This window comes from Polypterus senegalus, chromosome 17, assembly GCF_016835505.1.
Source record: "Polypterus senegalus isolate Bchr_013 chromosome 17, ASM1683550v1, whole genome shotgun sequence".
NCBI lineage: Eukaryota > Metazoa > Chordata > Cladistia > Polypteriformes > Polypteridae > Polypterus > Polypterus senegalus.
The window spans coordinates 505,294-531,512 of record NC_053170.1 but is presented as its reverse complement, the minus strand read 5'-3'; the positions used below and the strand labels follow the sequence as shown (position 1 = coordinate 531,512).

The following is a 26,219-nucleotide window of genomic DNA, read 5'->3' as shown; positions in this document are numbered from 1 at the left end:
TTGAGTGAGCATTACAAAGTGTGACCCCTGGAGTTCAGTGAGGGGCTGCGTCCTCGGCTCCGTTTCGGCACCCAGCCTGTCCAGGGTCTTTGATGCCCCCTATTTTTGTGTTTTGTTACTTGCCCCGCTTGTATTTTCAGAGATGTGCCCAGCAGGGGGCGCACACATCTAGAACGGCCGCCATAGCAGAAGGCTGACTTTTGGGGGCACCTGTCCAGACGCACGTCCACGACGGCCCCCACTGGTGATGCTCATGTGGCTCCTGCAGCGTTCCTCTTCCTCGAGTGTCGGGCCTCGTTGCAGTCGCAAGCATTTGGGACCCCTCTGCTGACAGACCACCCGTTTATCCAGCTTTTCATTTTGTTTTCTAATCTAATGACATCTGTGTCACCACAGCCCAACGACAGCTTTGTGACAGTTGGCACAAGTTTAAATTGCTTGAGGTGGCACTGGGTGATGGCAGGCCTCGTCCTTGAGGTGACTTCAGAAGTGGTAGAGGAGTGAAGAGGCATCGGGGTGGTCAATGAGTGGGATGGCACGGGGCAATCTTCAGTTGAAAAGCTCAGGGTTTTCAAGAAGTGCTTTAACAATATCTTGGGCATGGGGTACATTTTGGGACAATGTGGGCATATGACCGGGCGCCCGAGTTTTTCCCCAAATGGACATGTTGTTCAGTTTGGGTCCCCAGGAATTTTGTTATCCGTTTTCTTATGAAAACATGGGATTCATTTTACCTCTGCCAGCCCACCAACGGGCACAAAGAAGGTCATTTCTGAGCGGTGCGCCACTCAACCTCTGCAGTGGAGCTGGACAGCTGCTGTTGGGTGGGCTCTTTGGTGAAGGTCACTCCTGCTGCTGGCCACCTGCCTCAGCCTTGACCAAAGCGAAGAGGCGGTGCTGCCCCTCTGAGCCTAGCCTTCAGTGACGGTGGGCCATGCCCTGCTTGGCATGGTGTACTCGTCATCAAAGGGTTTCTTTTCCGGGCCCCAGTAGTCATCTTGTCACTCGTCCCTTCTGTGTTTGTCTCGCAGTTGTCGTGTAGTGAGTGCCCAGCCCAGGGCATGGCGGCTCATATTGTATTGGGCAGCAGGTGGGCATCTGCTCAGACACACTTCTGGGAGGGGGTACTACCCCGCCTGGGCCAGAGGGGTGGGAGCGGATTGTGTTGAGCTGTTCTGGAGATGGAAGCCCCTCATTGGGTAAGGCTGGGCCAGACTTTCTGTGCTCGCCCCACTCATTAGTCACTTCTGCCAATGTCTTCTTTAACCCTGGCACTGAAGAGGAGGACCCGGAGGAGAGCGGGGCGGCGGCGCCAGCGACCTACGACAGCAGCAAGTGTATCCTTTGACTCTTCGGTGTCGGTCACTGCGGACCCTCGTGTGAGGATTGCATGAGCCGGGAGTGGCTGGCTGTGGTTGGCTTTGGCACATGTCACCCGTTTGTTAATGTCACTTACCTGGTATCCCCTGCCTTGGCTCTGAAGAGGAGAAGATTTTCTAAAATGCGTCACTGGGCATCGCACCCAGCTCCGGGATTTTGCCTTAAGACGTCAGGTGGTGTTTTGTGCCTGCACTCTTGTCACACGTGGTGTCACAATTTGGTTAAAACAGGTAAACTCGTGTGAAACAAAAACCTCCACCTTGTTATAAGGTGACAGTGCAGGACAAAACAAATGGAGATTCCTGTGTAAGTTTATGAGGGTCAGAAAAGAGTGAGCAAGTGGCAAATGTCCCGATGCCAGGGCACAGCATGGTGAGGGCCCCCGGCGGTCAGTTAAAACACGAGGTGTGTGTGTGTGTGTGTTTGTGCTTCCCAGAATGCCTCATTGTGTTCCTTTAACTTCACGTCAGCTCTCTTCAAAAATACCAACATGGAAGACGTCCTGAATGCCAAGAAGCTGGAAAGGGAGAAGGCGCGAGGGGAGTCTCAGAAGAAGAAGGAACAAGACAAGATGCAGAGGGACAAGGACAAGCTGGCCCGGCAGGACAGAAAGGACAAGGAGAAGAAGCGGACACAGAAGGGAGAGCGCAGACGATAAAATGAAGGCTCTTTGGGACACTCGTCTGTTTCAGGTGGTCTTCTGACGTCCTTGGGAGGACGGGGTGCCAATGCAGCGCTTGGCAGCAGCCCATCTCCCTTTTTCCTGGCGTCGGATGGCTCGCTTACACTTGCAGGGCTTTTTGATTGTTTTCTTTTTTTCAAGTAGTAAAGAGCTGCTGGACTGGCTGGCGCCTCGGGTGGGTACATCAGCCCCCTGAAATGTGCAGCTCGGGCCGGACTGACTTGTTGTGGCACATCTTATAAGACGGTTGGTCGCTCTTCTGCTGTGCCACTCTAAAGACCCCCGATCTGCCGGTGCAGGGCCATATCACTCTGGAGCTGCTGACCCCAAGTCTCCAGGCATGGCACTGACTTTGGCCTCCTCTGCATTTGCTGCCACGTTGGGCTTTTCCAGCTGTGACAGGAGTTGTAGGTTTTTTTTTTGTTTGGTTACAATGTGTGGGTTTACCTGTGCAGCCGTTGGACAGTAGAAGGTAAAGTGTGCAGTTCAGAAGTGGCACACACTCGCCTTTGGGATTTTTAATGAAGCCGGACAAACAGAGGCCGATGTGGAAGTTGTGCCTCTCTGCATTTGCTGTCCCAGGACTGTGTTGCACTGGGGCGTCACCTTGCAGGTCACCGAGACGTGTGTAGCTGGGGGTCAGAGTTACGTCGCCACGTCCTCAGCTTGTCTGTCCTGCCAGCCTGTAATGATGTAATAAATCTGATATTTTGAGTAACGTCGCTGGTCACACTTCCTTAAGTGTTTAAGAAGCTGAGCCCATAGAGGGGGGCGGTGGGTGGCATGAAGAGACCTTCTCAGACACCTGCCAACTCAAGCAGCTCGTATTCTGAAATACAGAACTCCACAAGACGGCTGAGCCACTCAAAGAGCCAAACAGAATTTATTGAACTCAGGAATACAAAGGGAGGCAATGCCAATGCGGGGCACTCCAGTTTACACACCCAGGCAGAGAGGAGAGGAGCAGCACAAACACTTGAACACTCGCCACTTGAGAAGAGCAGAGGCGGGCGCCACTTCACCTCTAAACACTAAACACAAGTCTGAAAATTCACCTTGCGATTAAAAGTCGCTCGACTAGACGTTTGTGTAATTTCATGTGAATGCTCATTTCAGAAGTAAAAAAGCAAATCTTGTTTCTTCCACGTTCCCACTTAAAACGAGGGTGAAATCTGTGATAATTACAGTTCATAGTAACAGTAAGACCTAACGTTTTCAAATTCGTGATGCGTTAAAAGAGCAAATTTCATATAAATGATGCAGGAGATGCCGGGCTGCACTAGAAAAGCCCGTTGTGCTTGGCGTGAGTGTCGGCCCTCGTGCTTGGGTCACCAAACCTAACGCACCTGAGCCAGCCTTACTGCTCCTGCCCAGCATTCTTGATGGCAAATTGTGCTCCACAGGCTCACCCAGCATGGCGGGTTAAGCGCTTCTGGGAAAGCTCGTGGGAGCGGACAAAAACGTATGGAATTCCAGAGTGAAATCTGTATGAATGTAACCCGAGAACAACGGCTGCTGGTGGCGATGCCAGCTGACACAACTTGTACGTACGCGCAGTAAGACTGTCGAGGCCGCAAACAGAGACGCTTACCAGTCTTGCGCTGCGCTAATGTCTGCCTAGCCAGTGCCAATCACACACTCTGACTGCCCTCGTGCTGGGCACTCTTATAGTCGACACTCTCCTCGGGTAACATTCTGGGCGGGTCCTCCTGTCCCTCGCCGGCAGCCGCTGCCCCCTTCGGGAGGGTCATCTGCAGCGCACACCACAGCACGGTTCGAGCCTTCCTGGTAGCTAAGCTCATTTCCTTCACAGCTGCGGCCAGGATGAGAATATCTGACGAGAAGAAGACGACAGATGAGATACAAAGAGAGAAGGACGCCGAAGCGTTTCCGTTTACTTACGGGCTGTCGTGGCTCTCGCTGCCCGTTCTGACAAGCGTCTTACGACTTTGATTAGGGCCGCTTTTGAAGCAGCAGACAGCATTCGTGATTAATTCCACACTTATGCATTTCAATGAGTTTATTACCTCGATCTTCTTGATATCTTGATGCCACCTGGCACTGCCGACTGGAGATGTTGATTATTTCATCTTTCCGCCGTGCCTGTGTGATGTAGATGGACTTCAGGTACTGATCAAGCGCTATGTAGATCTTCGAATGAAGAGAAAAGCAGCGCAGATGCTCCATTTTCCCAAGCAAGTTTAAAATCTGATAAAAAAGACAAAAGAAGGCCGACATGTAACAAAGCCAGCGGCCAACTCTGACGGCGAGCAGTGCGGTGATGCCAGGCCCCTCATAGCAGACGGACGTGCAGCACATTCACAGCCGAAATACAAAGTGCCACGCTGAAGGGGCAGCAATTCAATGTGATGCTTTAACTTTCTAGATCAATAAGCTGAAGTACCTGTTGTCACGAGGTATGGGACCTCAGCCCACCGTGAAGCACACTCGAGCCAGTTTAGGTCTGCAGTGCCAGGCACAAGGCAGGAAAAACATATGGCTGGCATATTGGGACAGCTTAGCAAACAAGCCACTCTTACCTTGGCATGGCCACGTAGCTGGTCAACAATGAGGTGGTCCACTCTGGAGGGGTTAGGGGGCAGTCTCGGGGTGGAGTTGCTGTTGCCACTTGCAATTCTCTTGCCAGGATGGATCTTGGCCAGAATAATCTCAGCCTGCAGAGAAGCACCCATTGATCAGTAACAGTAGGCATTGATACAGCAGGAAAGAGAAGCCAAGGAGCTTCACAGTTCACAAGTCAGACTGTCAGGGTCTTCTCTGCCCATCTGACCACAACTTGCCCACCACATGCTTAGAGAAAGGCTCAAAAATGAAAATGACTACTACAGGTAGGCCGATAACGGCAGATGGCACAGGATGAACTGAGATGAAAGTAAACCACAAGAAATCGGCATCCATCGTCGCAGAGTATTAGGAGCGCCTGTCCAACTCAAGGCATGGCGGCCCACTTTTACTTTTCATATGTTTTTGTTATTTTCCTTTCTTGTGACAATGTGGTACTCCCCAACTGCCAGGTGCTGACCCATTCCCCTGGCCAAGTTATGGTGCGGAGGGATGTGTGATCAAAGGCCATTCAAACGCTTTCAAATGAGCCCAGTGTGCTGCCCACTCGAGCCCCTGCCATCCCAGTACTGACCAGGAGGCTCTTTATTTCACTGCACTGGACTTATCCTGAGACTGGCTTCTTATACGGGACCAAAGACACAGGTTTGACAGACATGTCCCCACTTAGCAGGACCCTTCGTCACAACTGACCCCTTCCTGCTTGGCTGGCCATTCAAGTCAAAAGTACACAGTAGCCCGTTTGTGTGTGTGTGTGTGTGTGTGTGACCTGATCCACTGCTACTAATGGTACAAGACATCTAGCCATCCCTTCCTTACCAAAACCGCCTTACCCACGTGAGTGAGTGGCTGTGCCAACCCAGGGTGCACTCACTCTCACACACACACTGCCAGCTCTGAGCTGTTAGTTAACATACTGAAGGAAAACTGGAGAAGACAGACAGACACAGGGAGAATGAGCAACCCCCTCACAGGCAGCACGCTGCGCCAACATGCCACTCACTGTACAAATAGATCAAAAAACTAGGAGAGTAAAAGGGCTTTCTGAATGTACGAAAATGCCAAACACCAATGAGAAGACAGTAGCTATGCTATGGTGAGCAAGTTGGCAGAATGTAAAACCTGCACTACTGCAGGCCCACCCCACACACCCGACATGTCAAATGCCATGAAACTGCCCAGTGAGTAGCGAGCGACACTCAAGATGGCCGATCATTTCTGAAACCACCATCAAGGTATTACCTTCTTTCGCTCTTTCTCCAGCAGCCTCCATTGCTCGTAGCACTCCTCCAGTTGGGTGTGAAGCTCATTAGCAGGTCCAGCGCTGCGGCTCTTCAGCAGCCTGGGAATCTGAACAGACGGAGGCAAAGCCAGGGGTACATCGCCACAAAATAAATCGGTAAAATACGGGTGTAAAGGGTGTAGCTCATCACTCGGCAGGAGTTCAAAGAGGTCCACGGGCAAACCCGAGGTGGTGGGCAGGCTGTTTGAGCTCCGAGGGTTCCCTGATGTGCCCGCATACCTGGGGCACAGTAATTTTGCTTGAGCGGGTATGCTGCCGCCTCCTCCTGCCTGCCTTTTTGAGCCGTGGCACAGTTCCAGGTAGGGATGCTGCAGCAAGTCTCTAACCTTCTTACTGTTACTGGCGTTTTTCTTTTGACGGTTCTGCTTCTCGTTGATATCGCTGGGCCCAAAGTGCGGAGCGCAGAGAGCCTCACAAACGAGACTTTCAGGCTTGGACCTTTTATCGGCTGAAATCTCGTATTCGTTTCCTTCTGTCGCTTTACTCTTTGCCTCCACCACTTTCGGGGGGTTTTGGTGTGGGCTTTTATAAACAAATTCCGGACAGTAAAACCTGGAGCTGTCATCTGAGGCGGACTCTGAGAAGTACAAGGAACTCCTGCCAGTCTGCTGACCGGGTGCTGCAAACTCTGACACCGGGTGCGCCATCATCTTTGACATACTGGATGCCTGGCCGTGCCCCCCCTCTGGGTGACTGCCCTCAAACTGCTTCCCCGCAGTCTGATAAAGTGACGACTTGGGCACGTTTGACCATGCGGTGGCATTCTGAAACAGGCTGTCTGAATATACAGAGCACGAGGCGCTCGTCGGGGCTTTCAGGTGATCAGCGTGCTGGGCACCGAGTGCTGCCAACGGCTTCTTACCGTAGTCGCCTACTAGATGAGGTGCCTTGATCTGACAGTCAGGAATGTTTCTCACATTAAAATCACCGCTTAGCATTATCTCCTTCTTGAAGAGCTTCTTCTGAATGTCGGCAGCAGTCGCCCTGACGTATTTCAAGCTCTGCTGATCACTCAAGTGCTCTTCGTATTGTTTACTCAGCTCCTGCTTCTCTTGAAACCCTTTGTTGGAGTCGAGCTGCATGTGCAGTACTGGCGGCAGGTTACTTGTGATTGGTTTTCCTTCTTGCACGGGGAATTGCATGAAATTGTCATTAATCCTATTGTACTGATAAAAGTCTGGGTAGGGAGCACAATAGGCATTGTTAAGTTTGGGGGGCATGAAGCCACCTGCGATTGCCTCTGTGGAGTCAACAGGCTGTGCATCGGCACAATCAAACAAACCTTCGATGGCGTAGTTAGCCATGCTGGATCCCTGTAAGCCTCTCATCGCAGCAGGCAGCGGTTTGATCTGAGGTGGAGTGAAAACGCTGTCCGCATAGGAGGCATCTGCAGACTGAACGGCAGACATTTCCAGATCCTTAAAAGGGTAGTAGCTGCTGTTTCCATTGGGGCAAAGCCAGTAATCGTTGACATCAAAGGCGCCAAATCTCTGGTAGAGCTCTTCTGCCTTCAGCTGGGCCGCTGCAGACTCGTCACTGAAGTACTGTCTCCGACTCCTGTTGTACACATCCGGGCACACCGAGGGCTGCAGGTAGGAGCCGGGCAGAGAATTCTTGTTGTGGTCGGAATGGAACATTTGCTGATAGACCTCTCTCTTGAGGTTTGAAGACCATATTGATTTTAAACTGGAGGCGGCAGTCCTGCAAACACAGACCACAAGATTTAAAACAGTGTGCTGATAACGCCAAAGAGCTCACAAGGAAGCACAAGCGAAGACCTCACCCCTCAGGAAAAATGGACTCCGTCTTGTCAGGCTCTTCTAATATGTCCGACACCAAACCATAGAGATCAGCTTCACTGTCACCCTCGTTTCCCTCCACAAGGCTCCTAAACACAAAGAAGTACACAAATGAAAGGGAACTTTCTGTTCTCAGTTTAAAATCGCCTTCTCCACAGCCAGCTGACACGGAATTGTGAGTCGCTTTCAAACGTGTCTTGTCTGCAAACGATAGAGAAGAGTCCTGCTGCCATACACTGATTTGGGAATCGAGCATTGCTACTCATTTTGATGCAGTTTTCCTCCATTCCGTGTATTCAGATGTACGATCGTATCCAGAATGGAGACACAGCAAAATAGAAAGAGGAGCCGAGAGCTAACTGCTGGCTGCCCCGTCTTCAGCCAATCGTTCCCCTCTTTCACTCCAAGCTCACGTTCTCTTAAGAGGGACCTGAGCCTCTAGAGTCGAGATCAGAGAAGGCAACGGGGAGACCTCATCCAGCTCTTCAAAAACCTCAACGGCACTGATTACATGACCAGCAAGGGGAAGACTGGCACAAGGGAGAAGGGTCTTGCTGCAGCTCGCAATACCTATGGCATAGATCAGGTAATGCCCACGACGCCCTTTGACTGTGATGCCCTCCTACAACCCTAACCTTAACCACAGTGTAACGGCGCCCTAATGGTAATCAGTCTCATGCGATGGGCGTTGCGTGATTGACATTGAGGGTGTTTCGTGATGCTGGGGCGTTGCGTGACTGACCTCATAGGTACTGCAGTCTGCAGTGACACTCTGTTGGCACCAGGCAGCACTGCTTCACAATGGGGGTCCTGAGAATTTGCCAATAACTTCACAGTCAGGGAGCTGAAGAGGACACCTAGAGAACTTCTGAAAAGTGCCTGGGTGAGACATCGGGACATCTTAACTATCAGTGAAACAAGCGAGTGTGGCGGACTCGGTGGTCTCCTCTCTTTAGCTAAGCCTTGTGTTTATTCTTCTGCCTTCCAGTTTGAGGGATCCAGTTGTGCAAATGGTACTGAAATGGCTTACTGCTACCGCTCTCTAGTTACACGCCTTTTTCTCACATTTAATGGCTCAAATCTGCCCTACTTCCCTCGACAGTTCTCCCCAGACATCATCCTTTACTTTCTTTCATCTTACAGCCCCTAATTCTGCATGTGCCTGTGGACCTGGCCTTTCATTTCTGAAGACTTAAGGATTTTACTGTCTTGCTGGACATGGGGACAGCTGGCCTTACTGCCAACACTCACCATGTTGTTTTCTATTTGCCAAACCTTTGGCTAGTGAAATCTTGGAAATGACCGCTAGCCTTTGAATCTATGGATACCAGATAACCACGCTCACGCTCAGATCTTTGAGCCTTCTCTGGAATTCTCCCCTAGGATCTAAACCACTGACTCATTTTCTGTCCCATCATCCTTCTACATGGCCATGATTTAGGCTGCCGAGACGGAGTCATTTAACCAGGACTAAAACTTGCGCTTTTAAAGGTTACACCCTAGGCTAGAGGAGTTACCTTTTCTGGGTCTTTATTACCTCATCCAAATGAAGAAGACCCCTTAAAGACTGCTTTCGACTTTGACATGAAGACATCAGAATTTCCAGTGCACTTCCTGGCCCATTTGCCCCATTTCAACCAGTCATCTTAGTGTCACACAAACTGTGCCTGCATTAGGCACAAGCTGGGCACTAGCACATCAAGATGGAAGAGACCAGTAATTGTAAGTAGCTTGCTCTTAATGGAGCCTAATGCTCAATGGCACTGCTACTTTAGCTTGTCACACATGTAAAACACCAAGTCAGGGTCCCGTTTCATGTGTTATTAAACACAAATGAAGCCTGAACAGTCTCAGCCTGCCTGCATCACCATTTTGTAGATCTACTTTTAACTGTAAAAAAAAAAAGAAAACTCTCCTAGTCCTGCAAGAATACATTCATAGTGTACGTGATGTGAATAAGGATACAAAGGCTCTGCACTAACAACAGCAAACGGTTTCACCTGAAATCTTCAGCTCAACTCCAGAAACGCGAGTAGCTTTATTCTACTTCAGCCTTCGTGTTTCCTGCTCTGTGGTGTGCCGAGTGAGCGGCCCCTTCTGTCTCTGGCAATACTGATGCACTTCACCTTCACTACATTCATTATTTCATCATCCTCAATGTCTGCACGCGTCAAAGGCCAGCGTCTCCCTCGAATCAACTCTGATTTTATCTTGTCATTTTCTTATGTTCATTGCTGTGTATTGAATGATAGAACACTTGGTGTCATATAACGTAATGATTAAAAAAACCTCATTTAACATCTCTCTCTATTATAATAAAAAAATCCTGGGACGAGACGAGACTTTTTCGGAGAGACACTTTCACGTCCCACGAGACGCGAGATTTAACCGTGTCTGGGGCAGGGAATAAAAGACAAAGTCGAATGTCAGAAAGAATTTAAAAACGTTGGCGCTGTAGACATATAGAGCAGGTTAGAGATTATGAAAGTACGAAAATTCCAAAAAAAATGATAGTAAAGATCGCATTAGCACAAACAAACGGAAATTATTACTCGGTAAAATAATGGAACAACGAAAAGAGATCGAATATATTGTTTGGATTTAAACTTTAATTCAGAGACTCATAGATCGTCTAATTCGTGTTGCCATCAGGGAAAAGTAGTGTTTCTTCCCAATGAAGAGGCCTATCCATTAGAATTAAAAGATTTGTTGTTTGGTAAAAGTGAAATCCACATACGCGAGCGGAAGAGACCTGAGGTGGCTGGCGTGTAGTGCAGGCCGGGGGGGGTTGGTGAGTTTACCAATTTAAAAAAACAAAGCAATATAAAACAACTTCACAGTCAACCACCAGTAAAGCACAAAGCACACACTGCTGTGAACTGCCGGCTCTTTGCTGCTACCAGTCCAGATGCACACTGTGCCCCTATGAAGGACCCATCACAAAAACAGGGAACACCTGAGAAAACCTCGCAGAATGTGGACAGATTTGGAGCATTACTCTTAACGAAATCAAAAGGATAATCCAGCACAAGCCCTACAAAGCGATATTATTATGAGAGGTGGGTAGTAAGTAACGAGTTACATTTACTCCTTTACATTTACTTGAGTAACCTTTTAAAAAAATTGTACTTCTATGAGTAGTTTTACTGCACCGTACTTTTTACTTTTACTTGAGTACATTTGTGAAGAAGAAACGCTACTCTTACTCCTCTACATTGGACAACACTCGACTCGTTACTTTTTTCCATTTACACATTTTCTATGCAATATTTTAGTCGCCAGTGGATCTACTGCATGACTGTTTCACCAATCAGACATAGCAACAATAATCACATGACTCCGTTTCACTAATCAGACGTAGCCATGCAGTCACATGACCACACACAAACTTCCTGCGTCTGCAGCCTGAGAGAGACCTTTTAGTCATACGGGGCTCCTGTTCACTGCTAAAGGGTCACAGCTTCACTGCAGGAACCTTGACAGCCAACTCCTGCTGAAGCGTAACCATCACGTCACTGAATGAAGAACAAGCACATGTTAACCAAACGGGCACAGGCACAGGCAGTCATGGTAAAGTGAGACTTCTTGTTCATGCACAAGCTGCCTTGTTCTGATGTTATTTTCTATCAGCTGTGCTATTTGGAGGGCGAGTGAATATGCAGTATTATCCTGTCAGTGTGCCGGATATCTCGTCACTGTAAGTAGCTTGCACTGTTCAGACACACATGTCACCTACTGTAGTCATCGGCTTCAAAAGCTTTGTTGCGAAAAACACAGATTTGGAACTTTGTGTGATTTGTGCATCTTTATTTTGTAAAGATGTGATTTATTTTTACTCATTTTTTATTTTATTTGGAAATTGCAGAATTTGCAGATTATTTTATATTTTTGTCTGTCTTATTACAACATTTCTAAAAAAGAAATCATTTATTATGATCCAATAGTTACTCAGTACTTGAGTAGTCTTTTCACCAAGTACTTTTTTATTCTTACTTGAGTACAATTTTTGGCTACTCTACCCACCTCTGGTTATTATTTAGAGCACTACAGGCTCTGTGACACAATTAACAGGTAAGGAGGGATGATGAATGGACAAAGTTTCATTTGGCGTGCACCTTCAATTTGTATCGTTGTCTTCTTACTGGATGTACCCGTTTCAATGATTTACCTTTAAGTCAAGTTCATTCCAACTTTTTTTCAAGCTCCTTTGATTAAGGTGCAGAATAAACAGTCAGTAACCCTATGAGAATGAAAAGCCCATACCAAGGCACATGATCAGGTCTGAAGGTCAGTGGGAACAACTTCATTTAGGAGGTAAACGACGGGCGAGGACTGAAAAGAGAAGCTGTTTCCTCTTCATAATGATGCCCACATTTATATGCATATTCCTGACTGATGGTAAAGAAAAAGGTTTAATTTAAACCATTGGGACTGGGTGGGAATACAGGGATACAAAGACTATGTAAAGCGCTCTGTTAACACAACACTAAAGGCAGCTGAGCAAAAGATACTGAAAGTGACTAAAGTGACCCTAACTGAAAAGAAATGAAAAATAACAAGCCGCTGAAGTCACGGCTGTCACTCTTAAAGCAGCGAGGAGACGCCCCAAATGGGTATCAAAAACTAGCTACCTGAAATCTGCAGCACTTCACCTGATCCACTGAATGAAGTCAATAAGTGGCAAATCTCTCTTGAGACACCCCAACAGCAGCTTAACCCAACTGGGTAGCCCTGCTGTCTCATGATTCCAGTGCCCCAGCTTCTAATCCTCAGCCCATTTGTTGTCTGCTTGACGTTTCTGGAGTATTTCTCCCACATTCCCAGGCCCCTGCAGGTCAGCTCTCAATAAGCCGTGGGTGTACGTCAGTGGGTCCTTTCCACTGTTGAGCCCAGTGCTGCCAGGACAGCTCTACACAAACCAAAGTCGGATGAGGTACCTTGAGAATGTTAGGTTAGGGTTTTCATGTTATGTTTTTACACTCTGCTGACAAAGAATATTTCAGGGGAAGCAGGCCCCTTTAACATAACAAATCCTGCTGCTCTGCTTCACGTTCACAGTCCTTCTGCTTCCACTCAGTTACACTGTCTCTTACATTACTCAGGCCGTGGGGGTTAGCTGTGTCATCCTATGTCTTCTTCCTTAATTAGAACATTGTTAATGCTCCATACTTTTATTGCTAAGAAACAAACACACGCAAAGATCTGTTGTTGTTCTTTTTATTGTATAATATTAAACGTCCTTTACTGTTCTCAGCTTACTTTCTACCAGTATGTGCACCACAAATGTCTTTTCAAATCACCACCTCACAAACACACAAGGACACCATAGAATGCACATTGGACCAAAAAGGGAAATACTGAGCCTGCGAATGAACACAAGGCAGGTAATTTGATTTCCTTTCTGCTGAGAACATCACCTCAGTGCATTTTATAAGCTCAGGGCCACCAGCACATTCTCTACAACTGGCGTTATAATCAAGCCACTACGCAACGATGCCTGAAGGGAACAGAAATAAAAGTGATACGGTAGGTAATGGGCTGCCAGATGGCTCTTGACGCTGCTGTACTTTGTACACAACATTCTTAAACCCACTCCAGGGCTGCTGGGGTCACAAGCCTATCCCCGTAACACTTCATCACAGGTCCCCACTTCATTACAAACCCCATTCACAAAGGGCTAACTTGGACTTTGCACGGTACATTTTAAAACCTGATAAAGGCTATGCAGCCAAAACAGTGGGGCTCTTACCTGGAATAGCCTTTAACGTTTGAGGAGGCCCCCCGACGCTGACCCTCACTAACGCCATTTTAAAACTAGTCTAGTTGACGATACTGGTCAGTTTTCCTGATCATTACTTCTACACCAACACTGGTTTTGCTGCCAAAGACTCGGTTTATTACACAGATGGTAAAAAGCTGTGCTCATACATTTGAAAACTGAGGGGAGAAAAGCACCTTAGCCAGAACTACTTCTGCAGATTGAAAAAGACAAAAATATTAAAATCCTCACAAACATGTTTTGTTTTCTCTACATGTAACTTTACAATATTTAATATTATTTTACAATTCCACAAAGCAGATGAGAATTGTTATTTTATAACAAGGTAAATGATTTGGGCCTACACAGTCCTGCAACACGTACAGTTTACTGCCGCCTCACAGCACGTGCACTCCAGCGTATTTATTTTCTGTAAAACATCCGTTTATCTATCCAGTCACCCAATTTCTTAAATTCTTTTTTTACTGAGAGAGACACTGGTCCTGTCCAGATGGAATGTCACCTTATGCCTGTTGTGACAGATGGCCAGGGATTGTGCCTGGAAGTGCAGGGGACAGAGAAAAGGACAAGCCATTCCCTGGGACGTGGGTGGCATCGGGGCCATGGACGTGGGGCTTTGAAGCCTAAGCCTGTTGGGGTCCGTGGCCACCACCAGGGGGCACCTGGGCATGGGCAGCTCCGGAACCTTGGCATGCAGCACTTCCGCTGTTGGGTGTTAATAAGGGAGCACCTGGAGCACTTCCGGGTGCATCATAAAGGAGCCGAGGAGGGGGGTGGAAGAGGACGGAGCCTGTCGGAGAGGAGTGGAGGTGGTGAAGAAAAGACCGAGACGAGGACTGAGCCACCATTGTGCTGGTTTGTGCACTGTGAGTGCTGTGTTGCAGAAAAGAGGAATAAACATGTGTGTCGTGGACATCTGGCTGTGTCCGGGACATCTTTTACACTGTTTAGTGGTATTATTTTGAGTGGGCTCACCAATGGAATGCCACATGAAGAAGGGGAGCACACGCCAGTGCCACACAGATGCTACCCCAGTCAGAGACTGAAGTGGAGTTCAAGTGCTGTGAGGCAGCGTTGGACTTGTTCTCCCCCCAGGGTTGGTCACCGCCGTGTTGCCAATTCTGTCACAACAGGCTCTGGGCACCAGTGACCCTCTAGTAGAGTAAGGGGGTCAGAAAACGGATAGACAAGTGGATCACCATATGCTATAAACTCAAGAATGTCTAAGTATAGACAAGCACTGTCCTCTTTTGTACCGAAATAAAAAATATATATATTTGCTGTCAGGAGTGACACGTCTTACCAATTATGTATCTATTTTATGTAAGTCTCCACTGAATTATTTTTGTTATTTGAATTTATTTTTCTTTTCTTGCAACAATTGCTTTGACATCTTGTAAAGCACTTAGGGCTTCGTCCTGTGTATGAAAATGTGCTACAGAAATACATTTTGCTACAAACTTAGTGTGTCAGTCGTGCGCCTCAAATGACTACACTGTCCTCTTCAAAGCACCCAGACATCCCAGTCCTTGTACAGAGAATGGCTTGTGAAGTCCTCTAGTGTCCTAACTGTTTGTGTCATTATCACGTGCACATACAATCAGCATAACTGCATTGACTACAGAATACCTGTCCTTCACAGTGCTTTGTAAACACGCATATTCGGGAGATTCTTCTTCATGTGTTGACCAAGAAGTACAAGAGCCTGAGAAATGATCTGAAGCAAAAGTAGATGTGTAGATCTGGCATGGCTCTGTGTTATCTCCTGCTTGCTTTACCTGGAAAGAAAAGCTTCACAAATTCACTCAACAGTGAAAAGAGTCTGCTCGAGTGGAGCAAAGTCAAACATGGCTGCACCAGCTAATACAGTAGTTAAATTACAAGACATCTACAAATAAGAAAGGAAGGGGAACAAATAAAATGACTACATACACAAAATGTAATGAATGATGTATTCTGAGTAATCTTAGGAATGGCGGAGTAAAACGGCCAGCATCCCTATCAATCCATAACACCCATAATAAAATCCTGTCGCCCTTGTGCATTGCGCCACAGTTTGTCCACATTAAAGTCTAAAGGGTTGCTAGTTAAAATCTTTACATTTCCATGTTTCCCTCACTCATTTCTTCCTGTTGTGCTTACCATCTTTGAACTTGCACAGTCTTAATTAAATTTGAATTATGGCAGCAGTGTGTCTGAAAACTAAAATATCACATATTATATGCTTCAATGAAATGCTCTTACCTGCTTATAATTTGAGAAGTACAAGTCTGAATTTGAGACCCCATTATTAAACATATCAAAAGACATCCCTCCAATGTTTACACCAGCATAGTAACCGTCTGGGCCAGCCTGATAACAAAAAACAAAAAAATGTATTTAAGACCCTCCGACGTTCCAGACAACAGTATGTGTTAAACTGATGAAGCAGGTGCTGTGATAAAAATAACATACATTTAAATTATAATTCTACAAATTGATAAATGAAGATATATAATTGCAGAGAGTACAGCGGACATTTTAGAACAAAACCGATAGATACAATTAAAAATATAATAGATTTTTTTCCAAACAAAATTTTTTTTTTCCAGCCACTACACCAATTTGTTCTGACAAATTACAAAGGGAAGTTTTATTTGCTTCATTTATTTTCCCAGAATGGTTATTCCAATTCACGGCCTCGGGTGGCCAGGGCTGATATCGTCTGCAGCAGGTGTAAAGCGGAATCCAACCCTGTAAATGATGCCAGTTCAGGGCCGGGCACACTTACACTTGCATAACCACACAAATTCATTTACACCAGGTCTGTTTGGATTAATCAATCAAACTACACCGCACGTCTTTAAGAAACGCGCACACCCCGCGCAAAGCCAAGTAGACATGAGCAGAATGTGTAAAGTCCACACTGACACCATCCAGGCCAGCAACTGAAGCCCCGTCCCTTTTATATTATTAATCTTCTTAAAATTATCAAAATGAAAACAAAACGCTTATATAATATTGAACTCACTCCAAAATGTACATCGTTTATCTGTTCAAAAACAGATATTCATATTAAAAGAAAACATGTTTTTTTTTTTGTTCATATACTCACACCCAATACACCGTGTATCCTCCTTTTTCAAACATATACTGTATATTACATTAATTAAGATTCAAGTAAAGCAACTATGAACTCCACCACGCTTGTCAATACACAACTTTCCTCATTAGGTCACTAATCCAAGTTCATTTAATGAACATTCTTATATACAACCTATAAAACACCAAGGACTTTCTCTGCGTCTTGAACCTAAACTTGCTGCCCCTCATCAAAGCAGTCCATCCGCTGTCAATCAAGACATTTTACAAACTGGGAGTCCTGCAGCTGCTCTTATAGGATTACCAGTATTGCTAGAAAAGGGAGAAAATGTCAATGACCTCTTTCAACTCTTCACAGGCTTCATCCACAGCACCAGACAGTGGCACTGAACTTCAATTTGTCGAGGCAGGAAACGGGAACCCGTTAAAAAGACGATGGAAACGATCTGACGTGGTGCAACGCTGCTCAAGGCTGTGCGTAAAAATGAAGGTTCACTAAATAATGCTAATGAGCCGCATCACTTCGTACAAGTAACTGCTCAAATGGCTGCCCATGGAGAATGCCAATGGCAGACAACTAACTGTATGAATGACACGGGCAGATATGGAGAAAGGCTTTTGAAAACATTTTCTCACAGAAAATAAAACCTTAAAAATAAAAGAAAGAAACTTGAGGACAAAGAGAAGAATTCTGAATGTGCATCATAAACAAAGTAACATCTATCTGTGAGTTTCGTCTTCGGAGTGCTGGAGAACGCCTCACTTAATTCGGACTGGCGGCGGCTTCAGCAGAACATCCAGATTTATTCTGAGCCGCTGGCCGTTCAAACGCTTCAAGCTCACCTGAAGCCGAGTGGTTTTCTTGCGACAGCGGCGCTCACTCAAAGCCCTCGCTTCCTATCAAAGAAGACTCGACAGAACCAGTGGGTTTTGTAACAGACAGATGTGGTAAACCGCAGCGGGCACCCATGTTGCAGGAGCCTGCCCCGGCCCTTCTAACGGATGGTAGTGCCCAGTCCTAACGGGCGAACGAGGAATGCGCGCCTTTCAGGTTTTTCGGTTCTAAGACACCACTTCGTACACCACTGACAAGGTCCGTCATCACTCGGGACGAATTTATTTTGTCGTGTCAGCCCCCAGAACGGCTGGTGTTTGTTCACGTAAGGCCAAAAGCTAATCCACCCCAGACTACCACGACGCAAAACCGACCAAGATGGTCCCTTAACACGGGATACACAATTCTCCGCGAAACGGGTACGTAAAATTCGCTCATCGTTTCTTACCCGAGTCCTTCGTTGCCCCGACGGTCTTTAACTCTGAGGGTCATAACTGTTAATACCCGGAACTAAACACAACTTTGCGTGCGAGAGGGCCCGTAACTCCCATGGATAATCAGAATGATCGTGACCAACAGCGTCTACACGTCACCTTCGAATTCCCATGTTCCATGGGCAGCAACAAAAAAAACGAACGGAACTCGTACCACAGCGATAACCGCATCGCCTACCTCCATGGTACCGACTGCCGACAGCGCTTATCCCGGGTCAGCGAAACCAGCGTGCCATCCTCTGTGTAAACAGGCAGGAGGCGACGGCGCTCAGCTCGATTCGTGCCCTCGCCGCTTACTGCCCCGCTCAAGCCCGCCCCCCCAGCTTGTGATTGGTCCACGCCAAGAAAGGGGAGTGAGGCGGGAGCAAGCGGCGCCCTCCTGGCGGCCATATCGCGCGCGGGCCGCAGTTTCGCGCCTGGTGACGCGAGGAGGAGTTTGGGCGGCTTGCGCGCACTTTTCACTCCGCGATGCCTAAGCCAGAAGGCAGCTTATAGCGGGACGAAGTGACAGGATGTCCCTGCGGCGCGCGACTACCGTAGCACCACGACGCAGGCGCTCACCCCGACAAGCTTCCATCGAAGCTTAGACGGACCGGCAGGCGTCTTGCCAACGAAGGCTTAGTGCGCAGCCATAGCGTCTTGGTACCGCCTGGTTCAGGCCATCTTGCCGAAGTATCTTTGTGGACAAAGATGGCCGCTTGCGTGGCTTTTAACCAAGGATCAGATGGCCACAGATTTACGTCTGATTTCTAGGTGCATGTAAGGGAAGCTGAATAAGTGGGGCAGTGACTTCAAGTGAGCAAACCATTTGGAAGGGACTTGTAGAAAGGCCCCCTCTTGTTGAATGTGGGTGGGCACCACGTTAGCCTGCCCATTGGTGATCTGAAGACTGGAGACCAGCCAATGTCTGCCACATCACTTGACCTGATCGGTGAGTTGCACGTACCTCTCCGGTATAGCATTACATTATACAGACAGCGGACACAGGACGTATTCAGACTTTCTTCACACTTTATTGTGTTGTGGATTTATTTTCAAGTGTTCTCCACACTCTACACTTAATAACTCATAATGACAAAGTCAAAACTTGCACATGTATTAAAAATTCAAACTGAAATCTCTCCATCATAAAAGTATTCAGTACTTTGTAGAAGCCCCTTTTTTAGTCATCTTGGTCAGTCCCTACAAGCTTTTGCACCCCTGGATTCAGGCACTTTACCGCATTCTTGCTGGCCGCTCTCTTCAGTTCAGTTCAACTGCAGGGGAAGTGTCTGTGAAGTGCCATCTTCAGGTCTCTGCCCAGACGTTCTGTGGAGTTTAAGCCCAGGTCATTCTGGGACACTCGGAGTCTTGTCCCAAAGCCACTCCAGCGTTGACTTGGCTCACTTTTTGGGTCCTGGTTGTGATGGACGGTGAGCCGCCACCCCACTCTGAGGTGACATGCTCTCTCAAGCAGGTTTTCTTCAAGGACCTCTCAGCATTTGGCCACATTTATCTTTTGCTCAGTTCTGACCCTGTCCCTGCACCCCCCCTAGCACGATGCTGCCACCACCACCCTGCTTCACCATAGGGATGGGATTAGGCAGGTGATGAGAAGTGCTTGGTCTTGGCCTGACATAGTGTTTGGAGTTCAACCCAAAGAGTTCAACTTTTGTCTTCTGGACCAGAGAATCTAAAGTATGTCCTCAAGCTTGCAGAGCCCAGGTTGGCTCTCGTATGCATTTTACTCAAGAGTGGCTTCGGCCTGGCCACTCCACCATTGATACCTGATTGACAGAGCGCTGATGAGATAACAGTAGCCGGCCTTCCGACAGGCTGCCCCATCACAGCAGAGACCATTGTGGTTTTGGTCACCTCCTTGCCCAAGGCCCTTCTTGCCTGGTTACTCAGTTTGGCCTGATGGTACTTAACTCTAGGAAGTAGAGGCCTACTGGTTCCAAACATCTTCCATTTCACAACTCCTGAGGCCACTGGACTTTTGGGAACACTCACTTCAGTTTGGCTGTGGAGGTCTTCAGAGAGTTCTTTGGACGTTATGGCTTGGCTTTTGTCCTGACATACAGTTAGGTCCATAAATATTTGGACAGAGACAACTTTTTTCTAATTTTGGTTCTGTACATTAATCACCACAATGAATTAGAAATGAAACAACTCAGATGACGTTGAAGTGCAGACTTTCAGTTTTAACTCAGTGGGTTGAACTCTGCACTTCAACGTCATCTCAGCTGTTTCATTTCAAATTCATTGTACAGTTTAAGAACTCTATAACCTTATATATTAATATATATATATATATATATATATACACATATATATAAACTGCTCAAAAAATAAAAGAAACACTTTTGAATCTGAGTATCGCATCAAGTCAATGAAACTTCTGGGCTATTGATCTGGTCATTTAAATAGCAGAAGGGCTTGTTCATCAGTTTCAGCTGCTTTGGTGCACTGGGGGCACAATGAGAAGACCCCCAAAACAGGAATGCATTTGGCTGTGGTCAGTGTCCCTACTGGTAGCATGAGGCAGGCGATACCTGGACCCTACAGAGCTGGCACAGGTAGTTCAGCTTCTCCATCAATACCATGTGCCATTGCCAGAAGGTCTGCTGCGTCTCCCAGCACGGTCTCAAGGGCATGGAGGAGATTCCAGGAGACAGACAGGCAGTTCCTCTAGGAGAGCTGGTCAGGGGGGCCGTAGAAGGTCCTTAACCCGTCAGCAGGACCCACCGGTATCTGCTCCTTTGGGCAACGAGGAACAGGATGAGCACTGGCAGAGCCTACAAAATGACCTCCAGCAGGCAGGCAGGCCACTGGTGTGAATGTCTCTGACATCTTAAACAATCAGAAACAGGCCTCATGAGGGTGGTCTGAGGGGCCGATGTCCTCTAGTGGGCACTGTGGAGCTCGATTGGCATTTGCCATAGAATCCCAGAACTGGCACTCTGTGCTTTTCACAGATGAGAGCAGGTTCACCCTGAGCACATGTGACAGACGTGAAGGGTCTGGAGAAGCCGTGGAGAACGTTATGCTGCCTGTGACATCGTTCAGCATGACCGGTCTGGGGAGGCACATCCATGGAGGGGATGCACAGACCTCTATAGGCTAGACAATGGCAGGCACCCTATGTGCATGACAATGCCTGGCCTCATGTGGTGAGAGGATGAAAGAACTGATGCCACTGACTGCATCCCTGACTCCTCTCCCCCCCCCACTCATTTGCATGGCACCTCTGGGTAGGACATTATGTTTTTGTCCATCTGAAGCCTCAGCCTGTCCAGAGCTCAGTGATGCCCTGGTCCAGATCTGGGAGGAGATCCCCCAGGACACCATTCGTTGTCTCATTAGGACATGTGTTGGGGGGGGGCTTGGGGTGTGGGCATACAAACTACTGAGGACGATTGTGAGTTGGCTGCAATGACATTTCAGCCAAATGGACTCGCCTGCCTGCCTGCCGCCTCATTTGTTCCCTTTGATTTGCAGGTTGTCTCTCTGGCGGTTGATCCTTTTCATTTCCATCCTTTTGTTCCTCACACATCACCATATCAGTCCATAGCAGTAGACATGACCAGCAGGATTTTTTTCCCCATTGAGATCTGATGTCTTTTCAAAGTGTTCCCTTGATTTTTTTTTGAGTAGTTTATAAATATATATATATATATATATAAAGGTATGCGTGTGCCTTGCTACACAATGTCCATTCGATTCACTTGGCCACAGGTGGACTCCGAACAAGTTCTACACACAGGTCCAGGATGTGCACAATGTGTCGAGTGTCTCAGCAAAGGGTCTGAATACTTGAAAGGTTTCATTGTCCTCCTGAGGGGGGTCTGGGCGATGGACTGGCATCCCATCCACAGCTGATTCCGAGTCGCGACCTCGGGTACTGACAGTGGCGTACCAATAGGCAGAGCTCGTGGACAGATGCACCAGGGTCAGTGGTGGCTGCATTGCTGCGGTTTCATAGGTCTTTATTTTTAATGTGTTTGCTTACCTGGCATTAGAGTGAAGAGGTAATGCTGTTTCCCTCAACTCCATAAAGTTCAATTATGACTTTTGACCTTTTGTATGTAGCAAATAGGCTTGACACACGTCATTGCTGGTAGTCATTCTTTAATTGGGCCTATTTTAATTTTGCATTTCAAATTCTAGGCACGCCACTGGGTCCTGAACTTGAATGTGGCCCTGCCCTGACGTACAACCAGTGCTTGTTGGATCAGTGGAGGTTTAACTTTCCCTACGAATTCAACAGCAGCAACAATGGAAAAAAAAGCTGCCAATAGTATTTAACTGCTTAAGCACAGGGTGACCCGCCGGCAGGACACCACCATCTGTAAACGTACAAGTCAATCAGAAGCAGTACTTATATATTTTTACATACTCAAAGGGGTCTTCTGCGTTTCCACAGCGTCTGCTCTCTTTCATCATTAACATTTGTGACTCGCACACACACTTGGTACCCGTATACCCCTAAGCCGAGCAGCCTGTCTCAGCTGAGCTCATCTGCTCTTATCAAATATCCCTCCTACATCGAGCCGCCTACAGTTAGAGGTTCATCACCATTGGATAGCTGAGGTTCTGATCATTCTACTGAGGTAGAGCTGTCTGCGATTGGTCATTAGTGCTGCATGGCACAGCTGGGCACAGACGGCAACAAATATATTGTATGCGTAACAGCGCGTCTTTACCCATCATTGTCCACACAAAGCTCGAGTCAGACTGTGAGCAAAGTTTTGATTCTATTGAGAACGCCATGTTTGACGAAGGCCTCGAGGCTGTGCTTGATTTGTAAGTACTGCTTAGTACAACGTTGAAGTGTCGTGGAGGGCAGCTCGACAGTTACACGTTACTGCATACACAAAGGCTGCCCGTTGACTCTTTCAGTTTCGGCTCGGAGTACAGGCAGGGTGCCGGTGAGCCGCTCTTACGTGGTACTTGTGCCCCTTGAAGGTTCACGTGCAGATCCTCTCCGATCGAGTCACACCTGTGACTCAAAAGTGGATGAGAAGCCCTGGTTTAGGTGCCCGCGTCTGAGGGACTCGCCCTGTGCCTGGGGGTATGAGCAAAGCCCCATGAAGCAGCTGAAGCTGGTATGAACGTCTATGTATGTAATGTGCTTACTGCACACCTGAAACTGAAGAAGAAAGCAACAACAATAAGGCAACTCCATACACGTACTTATTTGGCTGACCCCTTTATCCAAAGCGACTTACGGTGTTTCGGATCCTAAGGTTCCATTTCTTTTTGGCTTTCCAGTTGGAGCACAGGCTGGTCGAGTGACTTGCTCAGGGTCACACAGTGTCAGTGGCAGGATTTGAACCCACAACCCCAGGGTTTGAAGTCCAAAGCCTTAACCTCTGAGCTGCACTGCCATCAAGTGACAGCGGTTACTGGGAGAAGATGGCTGAACTGCAGCACCAAAACCCAATCAAGCGCCAGCTTCCTCTGCTTAACCAGTTTGTTTTAAGGACTGGAAAGAACCAGCGTTTTGAAAGTAAAGATTTCAAAGAGCACATGGTTAGAATAAGAAGAACAATACCTTTTATTTATTTGTAGGCGCCTTTCTAAACACTCCAGGACACCGGACAATAGACAACGCAGATTCTAAAATACAAAAGTTAAAATCAGACACAGCAATTCTAACCAAAGAGAGTCTTAAACAAATGAGTTTTAAGTTTAGATTTGAAAAGTGGTAGTGAGTTCTAGAGCTGGCGGTAAGACGGACGAAGGGGACAGTCAAGTGGACGGAGGAAGAGGATCTGAGGGTCCGGGAGGGAATGGCAACATGGAGGAGGTCAGTTAGATATGGAGGGGCGGCGAGCCTTAGAAGTTAACAGGAGAATTTAGAGTGGAGCTCAGAACTGAACTGGAAGCCAAGGAAGCTGCTGCAGGACGGGGGTGATGTGGTGAATAGAGGGGGTCCAGTAATGATGAGGGTGGGCAGCTGAAGCTTAGAAAGAGATTTGCGACAAAGAAAAGGCAATTGCAATAATGGAGACGAGGCTATGAACGAGGAGAGCAGTGGTGTGCGGCCGGGAGATGTTACTGATGTGGGACTGAGAGGATAAAGTACTGTCATGGATGACACCTGTGGGGAAGGGGACACAGCGGAGTTATCAGCAACAAACGAAAAGTGAGCACTTTTGGAGAACGTGGATTTGTGCCAATGAGGAGAACCTCCGTCTTGTCACTTGGTATTTAATTTTAGAAAATTTGAAGAAAACCAGGATTTGATTTCTGCTATGCACTCAGTAAGTGAGGAGGGCGGAAAGGAAGCAGCAGGTTTGCTAGTGAGACAGAGCTGGGGGGCATCAGCATGGCAGTGGAAGCGAATGTTATATTTAGGAGGTAAATAATGAAGAGGAGGGGCCCAGGACAGAGCCCACCTGAAGTGACAGCGCTGGGTTGGCATGTGAAAGTCTGAAGCTGAACAAACGGAGTGCGGCCTGAGAGGTGAGATCTGAACCAGTCTGGTGGAGTGTGGGTGCGCTCCTTCACAGTACGCCATAGCCAGAAAGGACAGGCTGTCAAATCGGGGACCATGGCCCACCATGACCTGGAATGGTGTGGTCGAGATCAAAAGAATCCATTAGTGTTAACATCATTTGGACTCACCCTGTACATATATCTACTCTATATATTGTACCAAAGGCGCTATATAGGCGCCTGACCCGACACAGATGGACATGGAGACACGGGTGAAACAGACAAACTATTCATTTCTCTTCAGTTGGAGGGCACGTCTTCCCCGTGTCCCCCAGCCACAACACAGTCCCCAAAGCAGCACCAAACAACCACACAGCTTCTTCTTCATCTTCTTTACCACGCTCCTCCTCGCTTCATCCACCTTTCACCCGACTCTGGCCGCTGGCTCCTTTTATTGGGTGCCCGAAGTGCTCCAGGTGTTTGGATGTGCACTTCCGGGTGTGGCGAAATCAGTGCCCAAAATGGCTGGCCAGCAGTTCCCGCTGCAGCACCCCCTGGCAGTGCCTGCAGAACCCAACGGGGCTGCACCAAATGCCAACTCCCATGAAGCCCCGCAGGAGTCTGAGGCAGCGCTGTAACCCAGGGAGGCGGCCATCTGGCTGCCCAGGGAGAGAGACTGTCCTTCCCCTGCTTGCTCCTCTGGAACGTATGTTTCAGGGGCGTCCCGGCCGGGCATGGGAGCAGCGGCCATCTGTCACAATATCTAGAAAATCCTAAGCCTAAACGTGCAACGATTTTATGTCATTATGTCACGCTTTAAATTGGCTTATTTTAAAACCTACACACACATATATATATATATATATATGTTATCGAACTTTAATGTGATGTTGTTAGATTTTCAGATTCTTGTTCCGCTTTTAAATTATAAACTAGAATATCAAGAAAGTCGTGGTTTTTATTTTTGATTGAGTAAACTTTCTTTCTCAGGAACCAACTATAAAAAAAAAAAAAAAGATCTCTTCATGACGCCAACGTTTGTATGTCGGAGATTCAGTCAGCTGAAGGTCGAGTGACGATGACCCGCCGCGTACCCCTCGAGTCATTTCTTTATCTAGAAGAATGTCAGTTAAGACGAGTGGAGGTTTATAAATAAATAAATAAATAAATAAATAAATACTCATCGAGCACAGCGGACCTCAGTTTAATACTCCAGTCGTGATTTTGACTCCAATAAAGAATACTTTTTCTTTTGCACATTTACAGATTTTACTAATATTCTGCCCCCCACGTATATATCATTTCTAAGATAATATGCAGCACTTGTTTTGACAGATGGCTCCGATACCAAAGACTAAAGGTTTCCAAATTGGTGGCAAACAGTAGAACTCTAAACTTGGCACAATGACGGCTGGCAGGTTGGGGCACCCCAGAAACTTGACTCCAGGGTGGTGTCCCCCGTTTTCTGGAGAGAAATCCCCGAAGCAGCACCTTGGTTTATGTAGGCGATACTGGTGTAAGCCACGGGTTTTAATCATCTAAACACTCTCTTTTAATAATCTCAAGCGTCGTCCTCGCTACTCTCCAGCCATTTGCGTTTTCTTTTGTTATAATAAATGAGTCACAGCCACTGGGTTTATAATTTAGGCGCCGTGACGCTGCAAAGCCCTTCGTGCACAAAGAACAAACCTCCAGCAGACGCTTTAGTAGACGTGTGCTCCTGGTCAGTCACTCGTGTGACTGTCGTGTGTCTGCCGTGTGACTGTCGTGTGTCTGTAGCTCTGCTCACGAATACCGTTGGCTCTTAGCAGCGTGAAGCCTGTGCTGATAGTCCGGTAGAATTACAGGACAGGACAGGAC

At 47.4% G+C, this 26,219-nt stretch overlaps 1 protein-coding gene across 2 annotated transcripts; it reads right to left on the bottom strand.

Annotated features, from left to right (window-relative positions):
* Window positions 1-2,959: 2,959 nt before the first annotated feature.
* On the bottom strand, window positions 2,960-25,096 carry LOC120518181 (meiosis-specific coiled-coil domain-containing protein MEIOC-like). Of its 2 annotated transcripts, XM_039740820.1 has the most exons (8): window positions 18,115-18,163; window positions 15,771-15,878; window positions 15,156-15,304; window positions 7,732-7,836; window positions 5,888-7,649; window positions 4,603-4,737; window positions 4,090-4,270; window positions 2,960-3,896 (listed from the first exon to the last, which is right to left on the bottom strand). In XM_039740820.1, exons 1-8 carry the CDS (start codon window positions 18,118-18,120, stop codon window positions 3,694-3,696), a joined length of 2,649 nt encoding a protein of 882 aa, XP_039596754.1. In that variant the 5' UTR covers window positions 18,121-18,163; the 3' UTR covers window positions 2,960-3,693. The 2 variants fall into 2 exon arrangements, with proteins under 2 accessions (XP_039596754.1, XP_039596755.1); XM_039740821.1 differs by lacking the exons at window positions 15,156-15,304; window positions 18,115-18,163 and adding an exon at window positions 23,473-25,096.
* Between the last annotated feature and the right edge of the window lie 1,123 nt (window positions 25,097-26,219).

What these genes read in the sequence shown, in the direction of transcription:
- LOC120518181 (XM_039740820.1), bottom strand. An exon ending in GAGTCCATTTTTCCTGAGGG is followed by an intron (nt 7,650 to 7,731) that starts GTGAGGTCTTCG and finishes CTGTGTTTGCAG; the next exon opens with GACTGCCGCCTCCAGTTTAA. An exon ending in AAGATATCAAGAAGATCGAG is followed by an intron (nt 3,897 to 4,089) that starts GTAATAAACTCA and finishes TCTTCTCGTCAG; the next exon opens with ATATTCTCATCCTGGCCGCA.